This window comes from Pararge aegeria, chromosome 1 (assembly GCF_905163445.1).
Source record: "Pararge aegeria chromosome 1, ilParAegt1.1, whole genome shotgun sequence".
NCBI lineage: Eukaryota > Metazoa > Arthropoda > Insecta > Lepidoptera > Nymphalidae > Pararge > Pararge aegeria.
The window spans coordinates 13,017,531-13,039,039 of NC_053180.1; the positions used below are offsets into that span (position 1 = coordinate 13,017,531).

The window sequence follows — 21,509 nt, forward strand, 5'->3', positions numbered from 1 at the left end:
GTATAGCGAATTATATAATACCTATTTTTACCTCTGTTTAAGACATTCAGAATGGTAATCGTACTAAAAAGAATACAACAAGAAACCCAACAGCTGCCATTTTTAATAGTCAACGATTCATAATCATTCTTCCTTATTAAATCTTGAATGCAGATGACAGTGTAGTGGTATTAAAAATTCGTTTCATACATTAAGTAGACGAGGATGTAAGTTATATCTGTTAGTAGGAAATAATTTTGTTTGTATAAACATACACCACTTGGATATACTAAAAGTGCAACAAGTGCGCTTAGCATTTAAGTGTTGCGTGTGTTTATCTTTTAAAAACACATTAGATAAACCAACGATATTGTTATAAAGGCTCTCCGCCTCTCAATCTTTTTTACATACTTGTTTGAATGTTGTAAAGCTTAATTTTCGCTATCGAATCTAGGCCACGATCTCTCGTTTATAATGCGACTACTGAAATATGAAATCAAATACTGCATTCAACATAATACCGCTTTTAGTGTAAGAGCGTATATAATTACAATATTATTTTTGTTACACAAAAGCGCGTTTAAAGTTTATTGTAGACTGTTGCAAGGTCGCAAAAGCCGCATAAGCCGCGAAAGTTGTAAGCATTTTAAGCCATCATCATCATAGTCATGAGATCATTTATTAGTAATATCCGACTCCTGGGCCTTTTCTAAATAGGAGCGAGGGCTTAAGAGCATAGACCCACCATGCAGAAAAATGCGTTTTGGCGTGCTTGAATGATAATCATCATGTGTTATTGAAATTAATTGGTACTGATGGCTTAAAGTGCTCTCCGAGAAACGTGGGTGGAGAGGCTAATTTCCTAACTGAAAGTGAGATTATTTAAAAGACCCCCACAATATTTAATTGTATTTGCCTTGTCAAACGCATGACCTCGTTATCCGTAGTCAAACAGGCTGACCACTCGATAAATAAGTATTTTTCATTACCGTCAGCAAATACATTAAACACGACATGGTCGATTGCTAACAAGTGTTACTTGTTAGAGATGAACGAGCAACTAGGAACGGGAGGAATAATCCAAACCGGTTTGTAGAGTGGTATCTAGTCGCGGCCACACCCTACCATCCCGGCCAAAATAAAGGCTACCACATTAGGTATTGATCCAGTGATCATAAGCTTACTTAGGTGCAGCTCTAGTTTCGTCAAAACTAACAGTTACTTCTATGTAGTCAGATTGTTCCCATTCAATTTGTATGCATGAGTTAAAGTTTAATTTAGTTTGCAAAAAGTTGCATTAAATCTTCTAGGAATCGAATACTTATTTTATAACATTTTCTTGTTATTTTATAACAAGTTTTATGCAATTCATTGTTAAACTATGATTTATTTTAAAAGTCCTATTGCACATTTAATAACACGAAGTTGTAATTCAAAATTTGTCAGTTTTGAGATTTTTCTAAAATAATATACTTTTTTGTGACTCGTCCGGGGAAGTAACTACTACGCCATATTTATTTCTGCCATCAAGCAGCAATGTTATGTTCCTGTTGGAAGGGCATGATTGCCAGTGTGGCCCATGATGCTTATGCCCTAGGCCTCAGGTATATGGAGTCATGTGTTTTTGAGTTATGTAGGGCACAGGCACTGCCCTATTCCTCGCATTACAGAGATGAACGTAGTTTTCATCCTGGAAAAGCTTACGGGGAACTTTCCCGGCAGCTCCCGGTAAAATTTTAAATATCGAATATTGGATACAGACATAGGACCTAGGAAGTATTTTTACTTAATATATGGCAAAAATACATAAAATTAATAACATACAAACGGTTGGCACCTAGCCTATAATGTTAATTGTATTATAGTCGGATTGTTTTCATACTATCAGTATGCATGAACTACGAGTTAGGTTGAATTTAGTTTGCACAAAGTTTTGCTATCAAAACTTCTTCAGGGTGCGTTCGGGGAATGGAATAGGTACCTATTTACTTTCAAGTATTTGTTTGAAACATTTGTAATAGAAAGAAAATATTACGAAGTTACGTATTGATGCGCAGTTTGGATTTCGCCGAAATTAGTCAACGGAAAATGCCATACTGTCTCCAGCAGATAGTCCAGTACTATACGTGCAGAAAGCCACGTCCTGTATATGCTGCTTTTCTTGACTTCTCGAAGGCTTTTGATCTAGTACCTATGGGAAAAGTTGCAGACTTTAAAGGTACCACCTGAGATGATTAGAATTTTAAGATATCTGCTCTCAAACGAATAGAGTTACTTGGGGGTGCAATCTCATCCACATGTAAGCTTAAGTCCGGTGTTAGTGTGGTGTTAATGGTCCGGTGGCAGGGTGGTTTTTTATCCCCTAATTTATATAACATCTATGTTAACCAGGTTGTGGATAAGCTGAGCAACACTGGAATTGGCTGCTATATTGATGGCACCATGATCAATAATCCGAGCTATGCAGACGATGTGTTCTTGCCGATCCCATCGATTATTGCTCTAAAGAAGCTCCTCAAAACATGCGAGACATATGCTGCATCACATGGACTAGTTTCTAATACGAAGAAGAGTGAGTTTTTTGACGTGTTTAAATAGAAAGAACACGCTGTGGATGACATTCCTCATGTTGCACTTAACATTTAAAGTTTCTGGCAACCGTTCATTTTAATGAGGAGTACTGGGAGCACTGTATAAAACAATATTTTTTAAATAAATTTAAATTTTGTAAATACTTTATCATCATCATCATATAAATATATTACCAACCCAATACAGGGCACGGGTCTCCTGCCACAATAAGAACGGGTTAAGGCTGTAGTCCATCAAACTGGCGTGCCAATAGGTGGACTCCACACGCCTTTGAGAACATTACGTAGAACTCTCAGGTATAAAGGTTTCCTGACGACTTTTTCCTTCACCGTTGAAGCAAGTGATATTTTAATTGCTTAAATCGCACGTAACATAGAAAAGTTAGAGGTGAGTAATGGTATTCCAACTCGGCCCAGCTCTAAATCGAAGTCATAAATAGTAATAGTCATAAAAGTCGGAACAGGTATTTAAGCTAATATAAATATTTGTCTTTAATACCTATTTATATTTAATGACTTTAATATTTATATTCATTAACAACAGCACAAATAATTCGGAATCTGTTTATAATTAATTGTCTATGAATCCAGGTCCAAACGTACTTTTCTAATCACACTGTATGTACACATACTAAACCATCATACATAACCAAATATATTATATGTTCCAGCAACAATATGCACGTTGCGCCATACGAACATTATAACCATGTAGCTTTATATAAAGGATAGTCCTATCTACATATAGATAGTTTATCGAAGATTAAATTATATTACTATACAAAAACAAAAGGTGCTAAGGTGCCGCCTAACTAGTCTATTTACTATTACTTTTTTTTGTAGAAACGAAGAGTGAACCGTCAAATATTTTAATAATACAGTGTTTTGTAAACCCTATTTTTCGTTCAATACCGATATTCCATACTGTGCCTTATTCATATAATTATTTAGGTCGTAATTGAAATATCACCGTTACTCTCTCGGTGCTTTCTTATTTCATGGAGAGTTCAGTGAAAAAACAATGTACAAAGGTAGTATCAAACCATTTAAATTCTTAACTTAACTCTATAAATGGATAAGATTATAATACACTTATTTTATCCAAAACAAGTTAGCCCTCGACTGCAATCTCGCCTGGTGGTAAGCGATGATGCAGTCTAAGTTGGTAGCAGGCAATGTGATGATACCTATTTTGCTAATACCACTTTATACAACTAACAATAGATAACATTGAGTGCTAGTACTTTTTCCTTCCTGATAAGTTTCATACTCCAACTCCGAAAATGGTGGTTAGCAAATTCTGATTAAACTGAAGAAGATCAACGGATTTAACGAAAAAAATATTACGAATCTATTAACATTACGAATGATGGAAAACCGCCAAATAAAAATTTACGTGGGTGCATAACGTCCTCTTCCATTTCGGTAGTCGGTAAAAGAAAATAAATAACATTTTTAATTCATTAAAAATTATTTTTAGCAAAAGACATATCCCAGTCAATTTCACATACAGCGTAGTGAACCTACGGAAGCTATAAATTCAAATTGAGCATACATTAATGCATGGCCACGACCGCCCACTGTTCGTGGTAATTTCATTAATCTCAGTTTAATTTATGCATAGTTAACCGTTGTTAAACTACGCCCGCACTGTTTACTGGACGTAATTAGATTGCAGATGTAATCTGAGTTTTATATAGCCATTATGTACAGGGCTTTGTTATTGTTTCCATAATTATATCAACATCATTGCTCTAATCAACATCACGCTGTTTAACATAAGCTTTAACTCTCATAGGAGATAGGCTTATGGGGTTTAGATGTGAGTATCTTGCACGCGAATGTGGTCCAGTGGTTTATTATTTCTTCGTATTTTTGTTGGTCTATCAAATTCACCAATCAACATGATTTTTGAGATAGAGAGATAGTTGAAAAGTCGTAGAGTAATTTAAGCTATTTTTTACTCTACGGGATTTGTCAAAGACAGTAGTAATCTTTGACGAACAACGTGGGCAACAGCTAGTTAAAAAAAATAGGTGTAAGCAAATATGAAAACGGCACTTTTGAAATGTTACTAATATTTACAAAGCGTAGATGTTTATCTCATTATTCACAAAATATAAATATGAAATTGCAGCACTGGTCGGTTGTCAATCAAAAAAAATTGACATTTCATCAAAAGTAAGCTACTCCGGTGCTACGTTTTGAAGCTTTCATCAGAACACTGTAATTTCGATGTCGATTGTATTCATCTCCGCTAATAATTTCATTTTTAATTATTATTATAAGTGAAGGACAGCAGCAGCAAGAAAAATTATAGGCACATGAGGTTTAGCACCTACAGCTCGGGTTGACGTGTTCCTTGCATGGCCGACTAAGTTTTGCTCCGTATAAAGGTTATTGTTTTCCTCTTACCATCATTGAGCCATCAGCTATTATTATTATAGAAAAACTGTGTTCGTTTGTCGTACTGGAATATATCGCTTAAACTTGCTTATTTAGGAGAACTAACTACTAATTATGATTTGATGTCAGTGATGAATTATCCTTGCAATAGGGACAAAAATAATGCTTGCACACTTTATCATCACGGGAGAGATGCAATTATGGATAGGCAACTAGAAGGTGGCATATAAAATCAACACACGTACTTCATTATAATACTATGCCACCACGTAAACAGCTGCTTGTCAAAGATAAGCCGCTGGCATGTTTTAAACATTATAATAACTGAATACATTATTCGTAGCGCATGCATCTACACGCTACGAAAACAACTGAATGACGGCGATAAATACCGACGTTGAAGTACTGCGAGCGGTTGTATATAACACTAGAGCGGTTTTATAAATACCAGCGGCTCCTCGTGAATTTCACAGTTTCATAATTTTTTTGACCAACCGCGTCGCATTGCGCGCCTTTAGCTCAACTTCTAGAAGCGTAGCAATATTAAGTTAAATAATATTTTTTCTTAGTTAAAATTGCTTTTGTAACTGTAATTCTACTGCGATAAAACAAAAATTGAAGTTATATTATTTGATTTGAAATAAATGAGCAGTCAACAATTTAGCACTCCCAGTATACTTACAATATTCCCCTACAAAACTACGTGTGCACATAAACGTGTGCACATAAACACACAATACAAAAAAATAAAGATGATCTTGTTTTGGCTTTGATGAAAATATTTTCTCTTACAAATGTATACCACTTTGTTCTATGTGATAGTATAAATTATTCTACTCTTGGCCGCAGTCCAGCCTTCATTTGCAAAATTATAGTTTAGGCACATAACAAAGCGTCACATACATCAAAATGTTTTAAATAGGAGCTATTATTTTAACGCATTGTTTGCGTAAATATGATAAGATAAATCCTGTGATTAATAACCTCATTCAAGTATGAATTTAGAAAAAATTTGTAGCTAATTGTAGTACTATAATTTTCTCCTTAAACTTATACCAATAATACATCAATTATGTATGAATGATATTGAATTCTTATATGTTTACTTACCTAGAATTTCTAGAATTGTGCATTGATTCCGACTCTAAACGTTGGAGGTGTGTACCTGAAACAAAACAGTATATAAGTATATAAGTTTTATATTAGTATGGAGTATTTTTATAAAAGATGCAACAAAAATTTTAACAGGTTTTTAATAAGATTGGGTCATTCAATTTGAAAAAATTTAACATATTTTAAATTATAACAAACAAATATACAATATTGTTTTGGTGTACTTAGGAGGGAACAATCCAAGTTTCCTCAAAACGGTTACTTATGTACGGACACTAAATTTAAGCATCATGGTCTGGCTTTTAAATACGTGTGCTATCAAAGGTTGAAAAATTTTGAAACCTTATTCAGTTCTTGAGGTTACGCCTTACATTTCAGTGGGTTTATATCTGTACATATTATTAAATATAGTTACTGGGACTGAAAGCTTAACAAGCTCTCAAATTTTGCAGAATATAATTACAAGTAATAATTTTCAGCCCGATTCGGAATCAAATCTTCAAGAACGTGATTTGTTTTGGCTTCATAAAACATTTTCATTATAAATTAAAACAATTGTTCAAAGAGCTTCACCGTTTTTATAGTCGATTTTTATTTTTTTTAATTTACTGAAAATCGTTCATAACAATGAAATGGATTTTCACTACGAGTTCTCTCACTGTTCAATTCTAGGCCGCAAAGCCCTAACACGGAACTTTACTTTAAACTCGTGCAGCTGCGGTCAAAATTTTCCGTCTACCCCACCGTAATCCATATCGAATGTAAAATAGAATCGAAATTAAACTTTATCCTCTGCTTAATACAGAAAACTTTTGATTGCACAAAAACTTTCGTCGCTTTATTTCAGTTTGAAATGCTCTTTTTTACCCAACTACAGCACTGGAAGGGTTATGTATTTATTATTTAAAAGCGACGTATGTTCAGAATTTTAATTTCACAATGGCGCTTCGTTATTGGATCGAGTTTGATAATTGTGGTATCAGTCAATTTTTCGACATAAGAAAACAATAATACTTTAGTGCGGTATTTCGTATTACACTGAAGTGATAGCAGAGTAGATTCTTACTATTTGTATATATATGTTTTAGGTCACCACGAATAAGACAAATTTAGAGAGACTACATTCGTTCCCGACCGGATTCGTACCAGTTGGTAGTAGAATCACTGCAAAAAGGCAGAATTGAAGATTCAAAAGTGCTCATAATCAAACTTAAAACAGATTAATTTGGAATTTTAAATAAAATGAGTATGTATTAAACGTATCCCTTGACGGCCGAGTGGCGCAGTGAGCAGCGACCCTGCTTTCTGAGTCCAAGGTCGTTGGTTCGATTCCCAAACTGGAAAATGTTTGTGTGATGAACAGGAATGTTTTTCAGTGTCTGGGTGTTTATATGTATATTCTAAGTATTTATGTATGTTGTTCATAAAAAAATTCATCAGTCATCTTAGTACCCATAGCACAAGCTACGCTTACTTTGGGGCTAGATGGCGATGTGTGTATTGTCGTAGTATATTTATTTATTTATTTATAATAAATTGTATCCACAAAAGAAACATGTACTTTAAACACTGAAGCTTTACTTTCTTTGATATACTTCTCTCTAGAATTCTTTTAATAACTTTCAATTTATGGGCAGCAAAATACTCGTACACACTCGGAACTTATAAAACTACGAAACGATCAGTTTCCGTCTGGCTGTGTAGAGGCCACACGAACCTAACTCGGCAGTCAATACTCAGTAGTCGGTACAGTACTGTACTCGAAACTTGTGCATCCGCGGTCAAAGTTTTACGTTTTCTCTCAGTAATCTATTTTGAAGTTGAATACAAGCTGAACTCAACTTTGCCCTATGTTATTGAAAGTGAAATAGCAATTAAAATACCTATTACGAGAGTTTTCATTTACGAGAGTTTTTGTTTTGGCAATGTTTTGAAGTTTGATTACTTCGATTTATTTATTTCAATTCCTTCTTTATGTAGCGATAGTTAAGATTTTATATTTTTTTATTTTATTTTTCATTTTCATGTTAGGTTCAGCCTTCAGATTTGACTATAACTTGTAGATCCCGGATTTAAATGTAGCTTTAGACTTCAACAAATCACAGACTTTCTTTTTCAACTTCAACAAGATTTCGATTACGGTATCTTCGGCCCATAATTGGGGATATTATTTAAATTACCTAGAACTACCTAGTTCAATGCTCTTTCTTCTTAGATTTCTTCGTGTGTTGTCTACACACAAACTTAGCACCAGTTCAGAGCTAATTTATACTCCATATTTCCATGATTTTCTAAAACCTAAGAATTTATGACACGCCCTAGTCAAAATATGTAACTAATAGATCAATGATGTAGTTAAAGGCATGGTGTATTAAAAATTGAAACTGTATATTTAAATTACGATCTTTAAAAGCAGGAAAAACAAATGAAAAACAGAGGCAACGATAAAAATTGCGAGCAACTGCTACATAATAAATTTCAAACACTTGGAGGGTTAAGTTATTTCAGAACAAAACACAACTGGTGTTTTAACCGCTGGACAATTTATTTTTTTATTACAATTATTCTTAATGCTGTCTCCCGGGGTATCTTATTCATTTCTTTTGAGCTCATCACTTTTCAATTGGATTTAAATTACTATTTTTGGATATATCGATTTTATTTTATTTTTTATTTGAAAAGTGAATTAGTTGGGAGTGTTCTTAGTTATGTGCGTATGAAAATCAAACCAAGATGGCCGCTGCCACAAAATGGCGGATTACACATTTTTCACAACCTCCTCAGTATGGGTGTCAAATGAAAGAACTTGACTACTATAATACTATAGAATTAGTCTAGACTAGTCATATTTGGGGGCGTGGCCTACTCGGACGATGCCTTGGCGGGAGGCAAGCGGACTTGGAGGGGCGCGCGGGGCACGAGGCTGCGCGCACGCCAAATGGAGTTCAGTTCTGCTTCAACACCAGAGATAGACGGAAGTTATACTTAATTGCTATCCATTTGCAAAATCATTTCATAAAGTTTATAATTATATTGCTTTCTTTAGTTTTGTTTATTTTTTTTATTACCCTCAAAATTCAAAATTTGTATTACCTAATGCTTGCTACTAAAATTGCACTCCGTACGCGCCCTTTTTTCTTTTAGTTGATGTTCGCTACTCGTCATCATACTTACTTTTAGACTAGGAATTATTCTGATTATGTGACATGAAATACTAAAACAGCTGCCAGAAACATTTAGTTAATTACAGATATAATAATTTTCTTTTGGCGTTAACTCGTTTCACAGTTTCATAAACAAATATTTAATTGAGTAAAGTTGTTATTTAAGCATAGATACAGGTCTTAGCAATTTGTATACTCCATTTCCATTTCTTTAAATTATTATCACAGAGCTATTACTTGAAAAGGTGGATAATATTTTTTTGGCGTGAAAACCATCTATAATGTACTGTAATTACCCTCCCAAAAAAGGGTTGACGTCGGTCGTAAAAATAAGCTTAAACACTAACAATGAACTAGAAAAAGAATGTACTGTGTTTACGAGAGAGAGTTATTGTATCTTACATACGCGGCATGCTTCCAATCCAATGGATAGGAATAGAATGTTATAAGCGGCATGCCATGAGTATCTTATTGAATTTAATTGTTGTTGACAATTATTACGAGTATTGTTTTAGCCAACGTTAGACTACTTACTTCCGCTGGCAAATATTGTCTACTAGCTGTTGCTCGCGTTCTTCGTCCGCGTTTTTTTATCTTAAACAAATCCCGCGGGAACCATTTTTTTTCCTAACATAAAAAGTATGTTCATCTCCGTCCTTTCGACTAACTCTATGCCAAAAATCGATTTGATAAGTTAAAGCGTTAAGGCAGGACAAACAAACAAATGAACAAACACACTTTCGCACTATTATAATTAGTGAGGATGTCGCTGATAAAAGTATTCTTCACCGAAACTGACTATTTTGTGTATACATATGTATGCGTAGGTTTGCATATATTTAAAATAGTCAGTATCGGATATACAGTACGTACACGTATGTTTACATACGTATACATTAAACAATCAGTGACATGCCGAGTGGTGATGGCAGATCAGAATACACTTTATCACCACCCCTCCACTTCCTGCGAGTATCAAACGAGGTGGCTACGGGAGATAACGCAGAACGGGCAGCAACGTTCTCTGTGATACTTTTATCTACCATCTACTACGACCACCTTCCCGTCTGGCCAGCATGGTGACTATGGACCAACCCTCACATTGGTACAAGCTCTTAGTCCATCGGAAGACTATTTTATAAATTTAAAATGCATATAAAATTTTTCGGAACCGACAGGATTTGATCCTGCGACTCTCTGGCAATCGCGGCCTGAGAATCGAAAGACTGTTATAGGCTATTGATGCTGATTATAAAATAAGATAGTCAGTTTGAATTAAAATGAATTTTAAATGTAAAATGTAAATTGTTGTTATTGGAAAAGAGCAACTTCTAAATTTTTTGCCGGCTTCTTCTCGGTAGAATCTGCCTTCCGAACCGGTGGTAGAGTCACTACACATAGACAGACTTGACGTATCGAAAGTGCTTATATTAGGTCTACTTGAAATAAAAGAATTTTGAATTTTTGAATTAAACTATGGTACAATAATAAGAGAGTAGGTACTAAATACATAAATTACATTCATGAGTTGTTGGACGCGTGAAACAGTAATTATAATTTAAAAACTGATATGTGTTCAAGTGACGTGCCCTGGTTTCTCTGAGAATTAGGCCACACCACTCTTACAGCAATATCCATTCAATTTAACCTTATCTTGATAGTAAAACGCGGATTGGTACTAAAAAAGAAAAAACTTGAAAAGTTTATCTGCTTTCGAAATTCTACTTTATCGTTACATTAAAGGTAAAATAGCTTGTATCGAGAGTCATTTTAGCTCAATGTACTCGTACGGCGTACATAGGCAAAAGTTTGGGTGTAGGAGCACAAGTTTGGAGTGCTGTACATGATGGAATTCGTGCGGGTTCTAGAGAGCAGCTGAAACGTGCAGAAATCTGTACATTTTGAAGCTACAAAGCTTAATTTTTCATTTAAACTTTAGTAAGTAGTTAAAAAAGTGTTTATTACTTTCACATAAAGTATTTGATACTTATTAAGCTGTATATTTTTTTGTTTTAAAATGTATTTATTATGATGGATAATTTTTTTAATTCGTTAGGTAAAGGTTATACTTTATCTAACGAAACTATCTTAAAATGCTTTGTATTCATATTTAGGGAGTTGTTATTTCTAAACTGAGTCCTATCTGGTAAGCTCGGATGCGTTTTTAAGCGCGATTGAGCACACAGTAAGAGACTCTTTACTTTGAAAATTTACTGTTGAAAAATGCCAGTTTATTTTAAACAGTATTGTCAATTGCTATCATATAATAGGATCACAGCCAAACGGTTTACAAAGAGTTAAAAAGACAATAGTTTGAAAAAAAATAACTCTCAGTTACTCAGTTTAATCTTGGAAAACATTATATATATATATAGGATAGTAGGATATAAAGTTAGAATAAGTTTGTTAGTTATCTATGCTTAGATAAGAGTGTAGACATGAAACTTTTCTCCCAGACGTAACAGTTTACAAAAGCGTAGGTACTGAATAAGCTTTGTAAGGCCTCTACAAAACATTCTCGTAACGTGCGGAAACAAAGTATTGTTTGGTAACATTTTGAATGTGGAAACTTTATAAAACCTATAAAAGTGTGTGTACGTTTTGAAACTAGACTACTACTCGAATACAATAACGTGCAAACAAAAGTGTAAATTGAATACAGAAATTCTGCTACGCGTTATTTAATCAAAACGTTTTTTTGACTTTGTAATATGATTATTTAACGATTATACACGCAGAAAAAATACCGAACAAATTCATGTACCTTTAATAATAATTAAAGGCAAATTCAATGCTAATTAGTTCGAACACTTCGAACTTTAGTTGAAAACTTTATCATGAGCGTCAAACACAGATCCTTCAGATTAAAAATACGAGTTTGCTTGCAAATGAAATTCCATTTTATGATATACGAAATAAAGTTTAAATTAGCTTTTTATTTTGTAAATATAGATTACTGAGAATAGACGGCAAACTTTTCCCGCAACTGCACAACTTTTGAGTGCAGTACCGAGTTAGGTTCATGCAGCCTCTACAGAACTAAACCGTGCGTAAGTGCACTGCGGAATCGTTTGATAAAGTTTTAAATTTTGAAATTCATAATTGTTTAGTAGTTCATGCATCAGGGTAAGCATGCGGGGCAAGGACACTATTCCTCGAAATTTATTGACAATACATCGGTCTTATCTTCTTTGCTAGCAATCATGTGTACCTAATTTTTGCACAATATGTTGACGAAACGTCATGTCATAGCGATGTTTTATATCACACTATCATGATTCGCAGATGCTCTCAAAAATTATTATGAGGAGGATATAAACTATTACAAACGGTACACATAGACAAGAGGTTCAATAAAATTAACGCACGATTCGATGAATTCTATAATCTCTAAGAACAGAAATAAATACCTAAAATTTACTACGATATTTAGCTGATATTATATAATACAGTAGGATAAATAATTATTGTCCAATTATATCGATAGCTTAAGGTACTAACATGTAACGAAAGCAAAATATTTGTCAAAGTGTTACCTTGACAAATATTGTTTTCATTCGAGATTTCCCGGAGTGTTAAATATATTCTCAAGGAAGTAAAAATAAAAATATATGTTATGTACTGTAATCAAACTGCTTAGGTTAGTGCACGATCCAAATTTCCTTGCACCCTCTGTGCCAAAGTTGTGAACGCCTAAATTCTTAGTTAATTTATTTACAGTCCACCAGCTCTCGTCTTTCCAAGGCCGAAATTGGCGATAGTTCGTCTCTACCTATCCAATTATATGTGTAGTAAACTTCATATTTGGATTATTATTTAATTTTTGTATTTGAAATAATGAGATAAGTGGCTGGTTTACCCACATTTATATGGCAACGTTCGTTGTCATTGCAATATGTCCTTGACCATCCAGTTCAATAATGTCCTGCAGTTGTACGGTGCATAACGTGTAAAAATAAGTAGGCATACAAAGTACCCCAGAAACTTTACATTATTATTATTGAAGTCTTTACAATTATTTTTCCGGTAACCCATTGAGCGATGCAATAATTAGCCGCAACAGAAACTCGGATATAAATTAAGTGAAAAAAGGGCTAAATAAAAATCGAGATCCTGTACAGAAAGCTGGAGCAAATTTCCGAACAATCTCCTCCGCAATTTCTCCACGTCGATAGGCAAAAGTTTAGTATACGGTTGGGTTTGAAAAAGGGAACATTTTATTTAAAGTTATATTATATTCCCAGACGACGACCCATTGTAATATATTTATTTTATTAATAACAGAACTTCCAACTGGATAGAAATTATAATCGAAATGGCTTAACCATACATCGTAGTTAATTATTCTATTATATTAGGCGCCAAAATATAAGAAAAAATATGAATGGTACATTTTAACAATACTGATTTAAACTTTATACTGTTATTTTCAGAAAAAGAAATTTTACTATCGGATCAGAATTTTCTGTTTAGAATTTATTATGTATAAGAGATAGCCTAGCCTTCTACCTTTGGCCTGTCAATTTTACTTGTTTGACGTCAGTTTATGAGTGCTTTAACTTTACTTCTTTGGAATAAAAATGCTGTATCCACTATAACATATTTTGTATTGAGAAATACCCGACTTCTTTCGCAATATTTTAAATTCCACCACATTTTATGTCATTGGGTTTTAGACATGTATAACATTGAATTTAGTTCTGAATAATGAAGTGCGAGTTTATCTAGAAAGTTTACTTTTGAAAACGTTAGAAAAGTTCTGGAAACTGAGTAGTTAGTTTTTATGCGAAAAGTAAATAATTTCACATGTGGAAAATGCTTTGCACGTGTTTCAAACGAGTGATTCATAAATGACCGTAGATTAAAAAAGTCCCACAAACCCTGCCTGATTTAGCACATTCAGACGGACTTTCTGGACAATTTTTTAAATTAAAAAGACTCTTTATTAGTCAACGAAGCCAAAAAATATTGAATAATATTTTTTTTGTTTTATGGCTTAGAACAGCAGTGACTAAAAGAAACACTGTATAGTGCAAAAATCTAAGTTTCCACACGATAGGTACACAGCTGTAAAAGTACCACTCTTTGGGCAACTGATTTAAAAATATATATATTTTTGTATCTAAATTTTTGCACTCACTTGTACTGATACCACAAAACGTTGGGAACTGGACCCAAAAGTTTCAGTAGAAGCGACGCAGTTGTTTCCGAGTTTTTTGAAAACACTTTTATCTTACAACTTTATTCTTTTCAAAGAGGACCGATACGAAAGTTGTTTTCCATGACAATGCTCTCTTTTTTAATACAAAATGAGACTAGGTAGAAAATTAAATTTCATGAATAACTTTATTGTTTTAGGTACGATTAAGAGGTCTGTCTCAGAAAATGTGTATTTTTTTTTCAAATTGCTGATTGACCACGGATTTGAAACTTTAGATTAAGATCGAGTTTGGATTTTTTTCAGGCAAATTGCGAGAAGCAGAATTAGTACTATTAGTAGTGGGAGAGAGAAGGGTAGTAGAGAATTAAATTGAATTGAATGATTAAATTTCAAACTGCCGACAACATTCCTTATAAAAATACCATATATAAAGCTGCCACCTATTTGTGAAACTGTGCCTAAATTTTCCGTCATTTTTTATTCGGCTCCTTTAAAAAGAGCTATAAATAGATAATATTTCATAAAGTACATCTATTTGTCTAAATGTTACAAAAATAACCTTCATAATGATGACGTACAAACTCAATCGCAATGTTAAATTTTAAAATATACATAATATAATTTCCTTCCAGATGAAACGACAAAGTGAGGAAATCTCACCGAACTAAAAAACACTTCTCTAGTCCATACTTATAAGTATGTATTTACTATCCCTACCTTTAATGGTTGCCTGGAAGAGACCACTACCAGTAATAAGGCCGCCCTTACCAGTGGTATATAATATATATATTATATATTCGGCGGAATAGAGAGTTTCAATAATAATAATAAATTATCATAAAAGGTTTGTTACCTTTGTTCAGCTAGCTCAACCATTGCACCGGTCTTGACAAAACATTGCCAAGAGTTTGCATCCTGGAGGATGAATTTTACTTTGGAACCTTTCCCGCGCAATATAAAAAACTACACTTTGTGACCCATGTATACGCCTTCACAAAATATTTGGTCGGTGATTGCATTCTAGAAACAGATATAAATTAGTTTTGAGCCAACTGAAGAAACATTGAAATTCGAGGACGGAGTCTAGGTTTAAAGCTAGTATTTATTTATTTAGTTTAGTTAATAAACAAACAACGATTTCAAAAAGCATTTTTCTTCTTTTATACCTCCAGAACACCATTTTATGTCCAATATACGTTTTTCCGGCGCTTACAAATATTAAATCTTCTCTTTAGACAACTTCAGTTACAAGATTGGAAAGTTTAGTGTAGAGCGAACGGTAAGTAACGAACAACGTTGCTTTGATCTCCTTACTTGTCAAGGTTAGGTTCTTCGATCCAGATAATACCAGTAACATCAATCGCTGACCTTTGCTATACTCCACTTACTGAAATTGCACGTTAATGTCATTTGATACTTCTTCAGTACTACCAGTTAGTATAATACATGTTGTAATACATGTTACATGTAAAATGTAATTAATCTTTATTCAACATCATCGAGCTATTAATGACAAAATGCAAGGCCTTATCTCTCACTGAGAGCGGGTTTAAGAATATATTATAATAGTTTATTTTAACTTTAAGCTGGTAACAAAGGCTAATTTTTACTACACAATGACATAGTTGTTATCCCTATCCCTATCCCTACTAATATTATAAAGGTCAATGTAAGTTTGTTTGTTACGCTTTCACGCAAAAACTACTTAACCGATCCTCATGAAACTTTGTACACATATTCTTGGAAGTATTAGAAGTATTAAAGGATACTTTTTATCCCGACATTAAGCTCGGTTCCTTTGGGAGAGGGGATGAAAATGTTTGACGATTTTACACCATAACTCGGACAAATTATAACCTATTTAAAAAAATATTTTGTACTATTGAGGTTATAATATGTATTTAATATTGCCCAAACTTTGTGTAGATCTGATGAATATGGTTGGGTATAGAGGACAGAACTCCTCAGCGGACAGCAGCAAATCCCTCATTTAAGGCTTAGCGATACTGAATACTTATAGTATTCTATGTAATAGTCTATTTCTGTCTAACTGTGTAACTGGTTCCAACTTTATGCAGAAAAGGTGATAGCCCAGTGGGTAGAACTTCGAATTCACTTTCGGAGGGCCGAGTTTTATCCCAGCACGCACCTTTAAATTTCCTAAGTTATGTGCTTTTTATGCAATTAAAATATCACTTGCTTCAACGATGAAGAGAACCATCGTGAGGGAACCCCATTATGTTCTCAAAGGTGTAAGGAGTCCACCAATCCGCACTGGGCCAGCGTTGTGGACTCCGGCCTAAACCTTACTCATTGTGGGAAGAGACCCGTGCCCTGTAGTGGCTGGTAATGTGATGATATGATGATGATGACGTATTACGCATAACACATACTTTGCGAAGTGAAGCCAAAAAACTTGAGGATGTTGCGAGGGTGATTAGATGATTGAGCACACAATTCATCGCTGCCCCATCTATTCATACAATGGATAGCCCAACAAACTTTTTGATCTTCCTGCTCATACCAATAATAATCTTTATTGATATATAAAATGTACCTTAATCTAAACCACTTATTTTTTTTAAATGCCATACATCTAAAAAAAAGAGTGCTACTTACAAAAAAGTTACTGCAATAATTTAAAAATTTAAACATTAGAAGTAAGAATAAACTTACAGTGCAATATACTAGGTTACATAAAATTCATAATTCGTTTAAATGAAATTGCATACAATTCTACAATAAACTACCAATTGTCATCTTGGAGATGTCTCTTAAAAAGTTCAAAGTTTGTATTAAACGTAAGCTTATAGAAAAGTCCTATTATAGTATAAAGGACTACGTAAACGATAAAAAAGCTTGGGTGTAAATTATTGCTCTAACCAGGTTGCTCTTCTAATAATTTAACATGACATTGTGAGATGGTGATAACAAAAAAAAAAAAAAACACCCGGCTAAGTTTGTTGTGGGCTTCTTCTTAGACCAGGACGCGTTTGGAACCCTCGTAGCTTTAGTTTTAAGTTTACGAATGTGGTTATCGCCATCATCTCACTACCGTGTGGTTCTTATGTACGCATCAAAAGTGCCACCTGTGGGCCGACTTGAATAAAGATATTTTTGACTTTGACTTTGACTTTGAGTTGTACACGTGTTATGTTTTAATCACGTTAATTTGGGTCAAACAACACAATTCAATGTATTACGTGACACAAAACGAATTGCGTATATACAATTGATTAAAGAATTGGGGAACAGAAGTATAGATACGAATCACTCACCATAATCCCGCTTGTCAGCCGGGATCTTATCACTAATCCCGGCCCCGGGGAAGGATGCGGGAGCCCTGGGAACAAGAAAGATTATCAATACTCGGATGTAATTTGTCTTTATCAACGACAAATATAAACCATGTCTGTGCTAAGATTATTTAAAGTTTTTTTGAAGTAAAATTTCTTAAGGCGCGTCTAGGGAGTAACTCAATTTTTTTTTCGACCGAAGTAACGCTTACGTCAGACGTCTATGTAGATTCCGCTATTCAAAAATAATGATATAGATCGGTCGTAAGTATTCGTCATATACTCCACACTTCTTGACTTATACGCCAGCTAGTGACAAATGTCATAATCAGTAAGTATTATTTATTTCCAATAATAAAGTTTTAAAATTGAGATTGATCTGCTTCACTGGACAGCCGTGCTTCAAACATCAGAAACTCCGTGGGGCTTTAGGCAGTTAGACAGTAAGAGTCTAATATATCCTCTGCGCTGCTGTATTTTCACCACATGATGCACTGTGTCCATCAACCTGAGGCTTGAGTATAAGACCTCATAAGACTGTCATACGTCAACCACAACGGTGCACAGAAATAATCATACCTCATATGACTGTCATACCACACCGGAGCACAGAAATAATCATGGTAGTAGTACTTAAAGCTCTGCTACTACTAATTTACTGTATCGACTGTACCTCATTGACAACAGTAGTACCTAAGTACTAGAAATAATCTCCCAGAGAAAAGACAATCAAGGCAAAAAGTGTCTCAGTAATGTCGGACAGTGAAATAAAAAAGCGCTTATCAGCTGTTACAGTGGATGCTCGTATTTTTATTGGCTTTAAAGTTTTATGTCACCGAGTGTACTGTGTAATGGTGTGGGTACACTCGTCACTATAATGTATTATTTTTGGCATCGCTTTTCATACTAAAATAGTTAGACAGTAAAACACACTATCACACATAAATACTATAACATTGCTATTCAACTATTAATATTATAAATGCGAAAGTTTTAATGGATGTTTGTTGCTGAATCACGCCAGAACAGCTGAACGGATCGGAATGAAATTTAGCACATACACACGAGTAGATTAGTCTATATAAGCATATAAGCTACCTTTTAGCCTGGAAAAATATACGGTTCCCGTGTTATACTTTTTTTTTTAACAGAGCAAGTAATTGACATGTTTTGTTGCATACACATAAAACGGCTAACGGATAATGGCAATAATGGTAATAATTTTATAGTTTTCTACACATTAACAATATCATATAAATGTCAACAACGCTATCGAATATATTCAAAACACACACCTCAAAAAATATTATAAGCATGTAATTTGTCTAGTACCTAATTACGATTTAAATTTTGTAGGTTAGTTTTAAGTTATATATATAAACGATTATTCCATAATTTAATGTTTATAGGCTCGTCACGGAGAAAACAAAGTGTTACCTTATTGGTGCATCTTGGTAATCAAGAATAGCTAAGCATCACCGATATGAATTGCGCAAATACGTGTTATAAAAAATCTATGGGGTAGGCAGTGCATTTATGCATACATGAGCTCCTCGCAACTTGGTACATGGTGCATGTATACGGTGTGTAATAATTTCTATGCCTAAAGCTGACGGTGCGTTTTCCTCTCAGTGTATCACCGACCGAACAATTTTACGAGTTAACAGTGTCAAAGTAACAACACGGCTTGGAGGGATGTTTTATTGCGTTTCTGGATATTAAATCCTTAGATAGAATTGAATAGACTCTCCTATTACCTTTTATTGCCTGCAAATAACATTGCTTTGCTACTAATATTATTGTGATACGCAAACATTGCTGTAAGCGCTTAGTAATAAGGCATACAAACTTAAACTATCTAAGAAGGACTGTGGGCAAGGTCAGTATTTATCTAGTCAAGGCAGAAAACCGCAGTTACACGCAGTAACATTTAATTTTTGACCATTATATGGGCCTGTTCAGAGTGCTTAGTGTGAGACTTTCTACTTATTTAAACGCGTGAAAGTTAACTAATATTTTTCTGGAATCGAACAAGCGCCATCTAGTTACAATACCGAGAAACAGTATTGTCACGATCCTTTGTTTACGTTGCGGAGAGGTAAAAAACTCACACTCACTACTCTTTAAGGGTGTCTCTAGGTGTAACTTGGACTTTACCCTAGAGTTTGTTTAATACTGTTATAAGATGCATAATGGAGTACATAAATAATTTAATCCAAATATCTTTTGATGAAAAATCTAATTTAGTAGTGCTATACTTTTCTACAAGTCCCATAGTTATGAAATCTCTCGATAAAAAATCTAATGAAGAAACCCAATGGAACTAGTATTTATTGAGGGGAAAAATTTATCTCATTATGCTCATTGTTCCTAAATGAGGTTCAAATAACTTAAACTATTGAAAATATGTAGTTATTTGTAGAGAAAAAAAACCATTATTTTTTGTTATTATTTCAATTTTTATTCTTTTTTTTATCTACTTTATGTACCCTTATTTTAAATACTTGTTGTTTATGTCGTTCATAAGTATAATGAGAATAATAATGTAATTGTCGATTGACAATATTATGCTTATCTTTACTAATTGATTAATCCTACTATTATTACAAATGTGAAAGTGTGGATGTTTGTTACACAATTACGCAAAAACGGCTTAACGGATTTGGATGAAATTTGGCATGCATGTAGCCATTGACATGAAAAAGAACATAGGCTACCTTTTATCCCGATTCCTTGAGTATTTCCCGAGGGAAAATCGAAAAATGTTTACAAGATAAGCCGCGGGCAGGCAGCTTTGAAATTTGGTATGCATGTCACCTGCGCTATGGAACAGGGCATGTTCTTTATATACCGATCTCTCCAATAGTTCTTGTGGTAGGAATAAGAATTGTTAACGAGCGAAGCTTTAGACCCATTTCTGAAGTCGCAGACGAACCGCCCGCAACTGGCAGAAGCTAGTAAATTAATAAATAAATCACCAAATCGTCAGATTTACACAATTTAGTAACATTTTTGAGTCAAGTCAATATTGTGAGATGCATACAACTGGAACAAGAATTTACCGTGTCAGTATCCAGTGGACGCAAGACTATAATTGTAAATAACGGTAATTACTTTATTGACAATAGGTGGGCTACGACCTAGTTAACTGGGCTAAACGATGAGATACAGTATGCCTGTCACTGAACAACCGTACCAGGTTAAATAATAATGATATAAAATCGAATAGTCCAGAATTAAGCGTTACAAGCAAATTTTGTGCTACACCCACTGCTGTCCTTATGAAAAGTCCAGTAACTCGGGTTTTGGGCCTCACGGATTCTAATATATATTCTTTAAAATGTAATATATTTGGATAGAAGCAGGCGTTACTTTGCGGAATTCCATGATATATTATGATTATTATGTTTAATTTGCTATACTCCGCGAAAAGCGAAAAAATCTGTGTGGTGTCATTTATAATTTCTTCAATCTATAAGGCTATTTCGAACCTAGTTCTTTTACTACGTATTGCTGCTAAAGCACAGTATAACTTTGAATTTGCGACCAATTGCCATAGCTTTAAGTATTTTTAATGGTTATTTAATTATTATTTTTACTTTGTACCCGCTGAGTTATTAAATCAAATTCGCTTATACATACAAAACCTCCATATAATATAACTCAAGATTATATATATAACGTAGGTACCTGCGATATTGTTTGAAGAGAAGATTGTGGTCTCCGTGCGTTTTCGATTCAATAAAGTTGATAGTTACAGCGACAACTGAAACAAAATAAAAATAATTAGTACTTCACA

General features: G+C 34.0%; 1 protein-coding gene across 1 annotated transcript in view; it reads right to left on the reverse strand.

Moving 5' to 3' along the window:
• The window catches only part of LOC120623806 (Down syndrome cell adhesion molecule-like protein Dscam2), a 46,976-nt gene extending 25,519 nt beyond the window's left edge, over positions 1-21,457 (reverse strand). The window contains exons 1-3 of the mRNA XM_039890060.1: positions 21,401-21,457; positions 17,693-17,757; positions 6,087-6,141 (exon numbers count right to left, since the gene is read on the reverse strand). Of these exons, the coding sequence (XP_039745994.1) occupies positions 6,087-6,109 (23 nt within the window). The 5' untranslated portion in view covers positions 6,110-6,141; positions 17,693-17,757; positions 21,401-21,457. The remainder of the gene's footprint in view (positions 1-6,086; positions 6,142-17,692; positions 17,758-21,400) is intronic.
• Between the last annotated feature and the right edge of the window lie 52 nt (positions 21,458-21,509).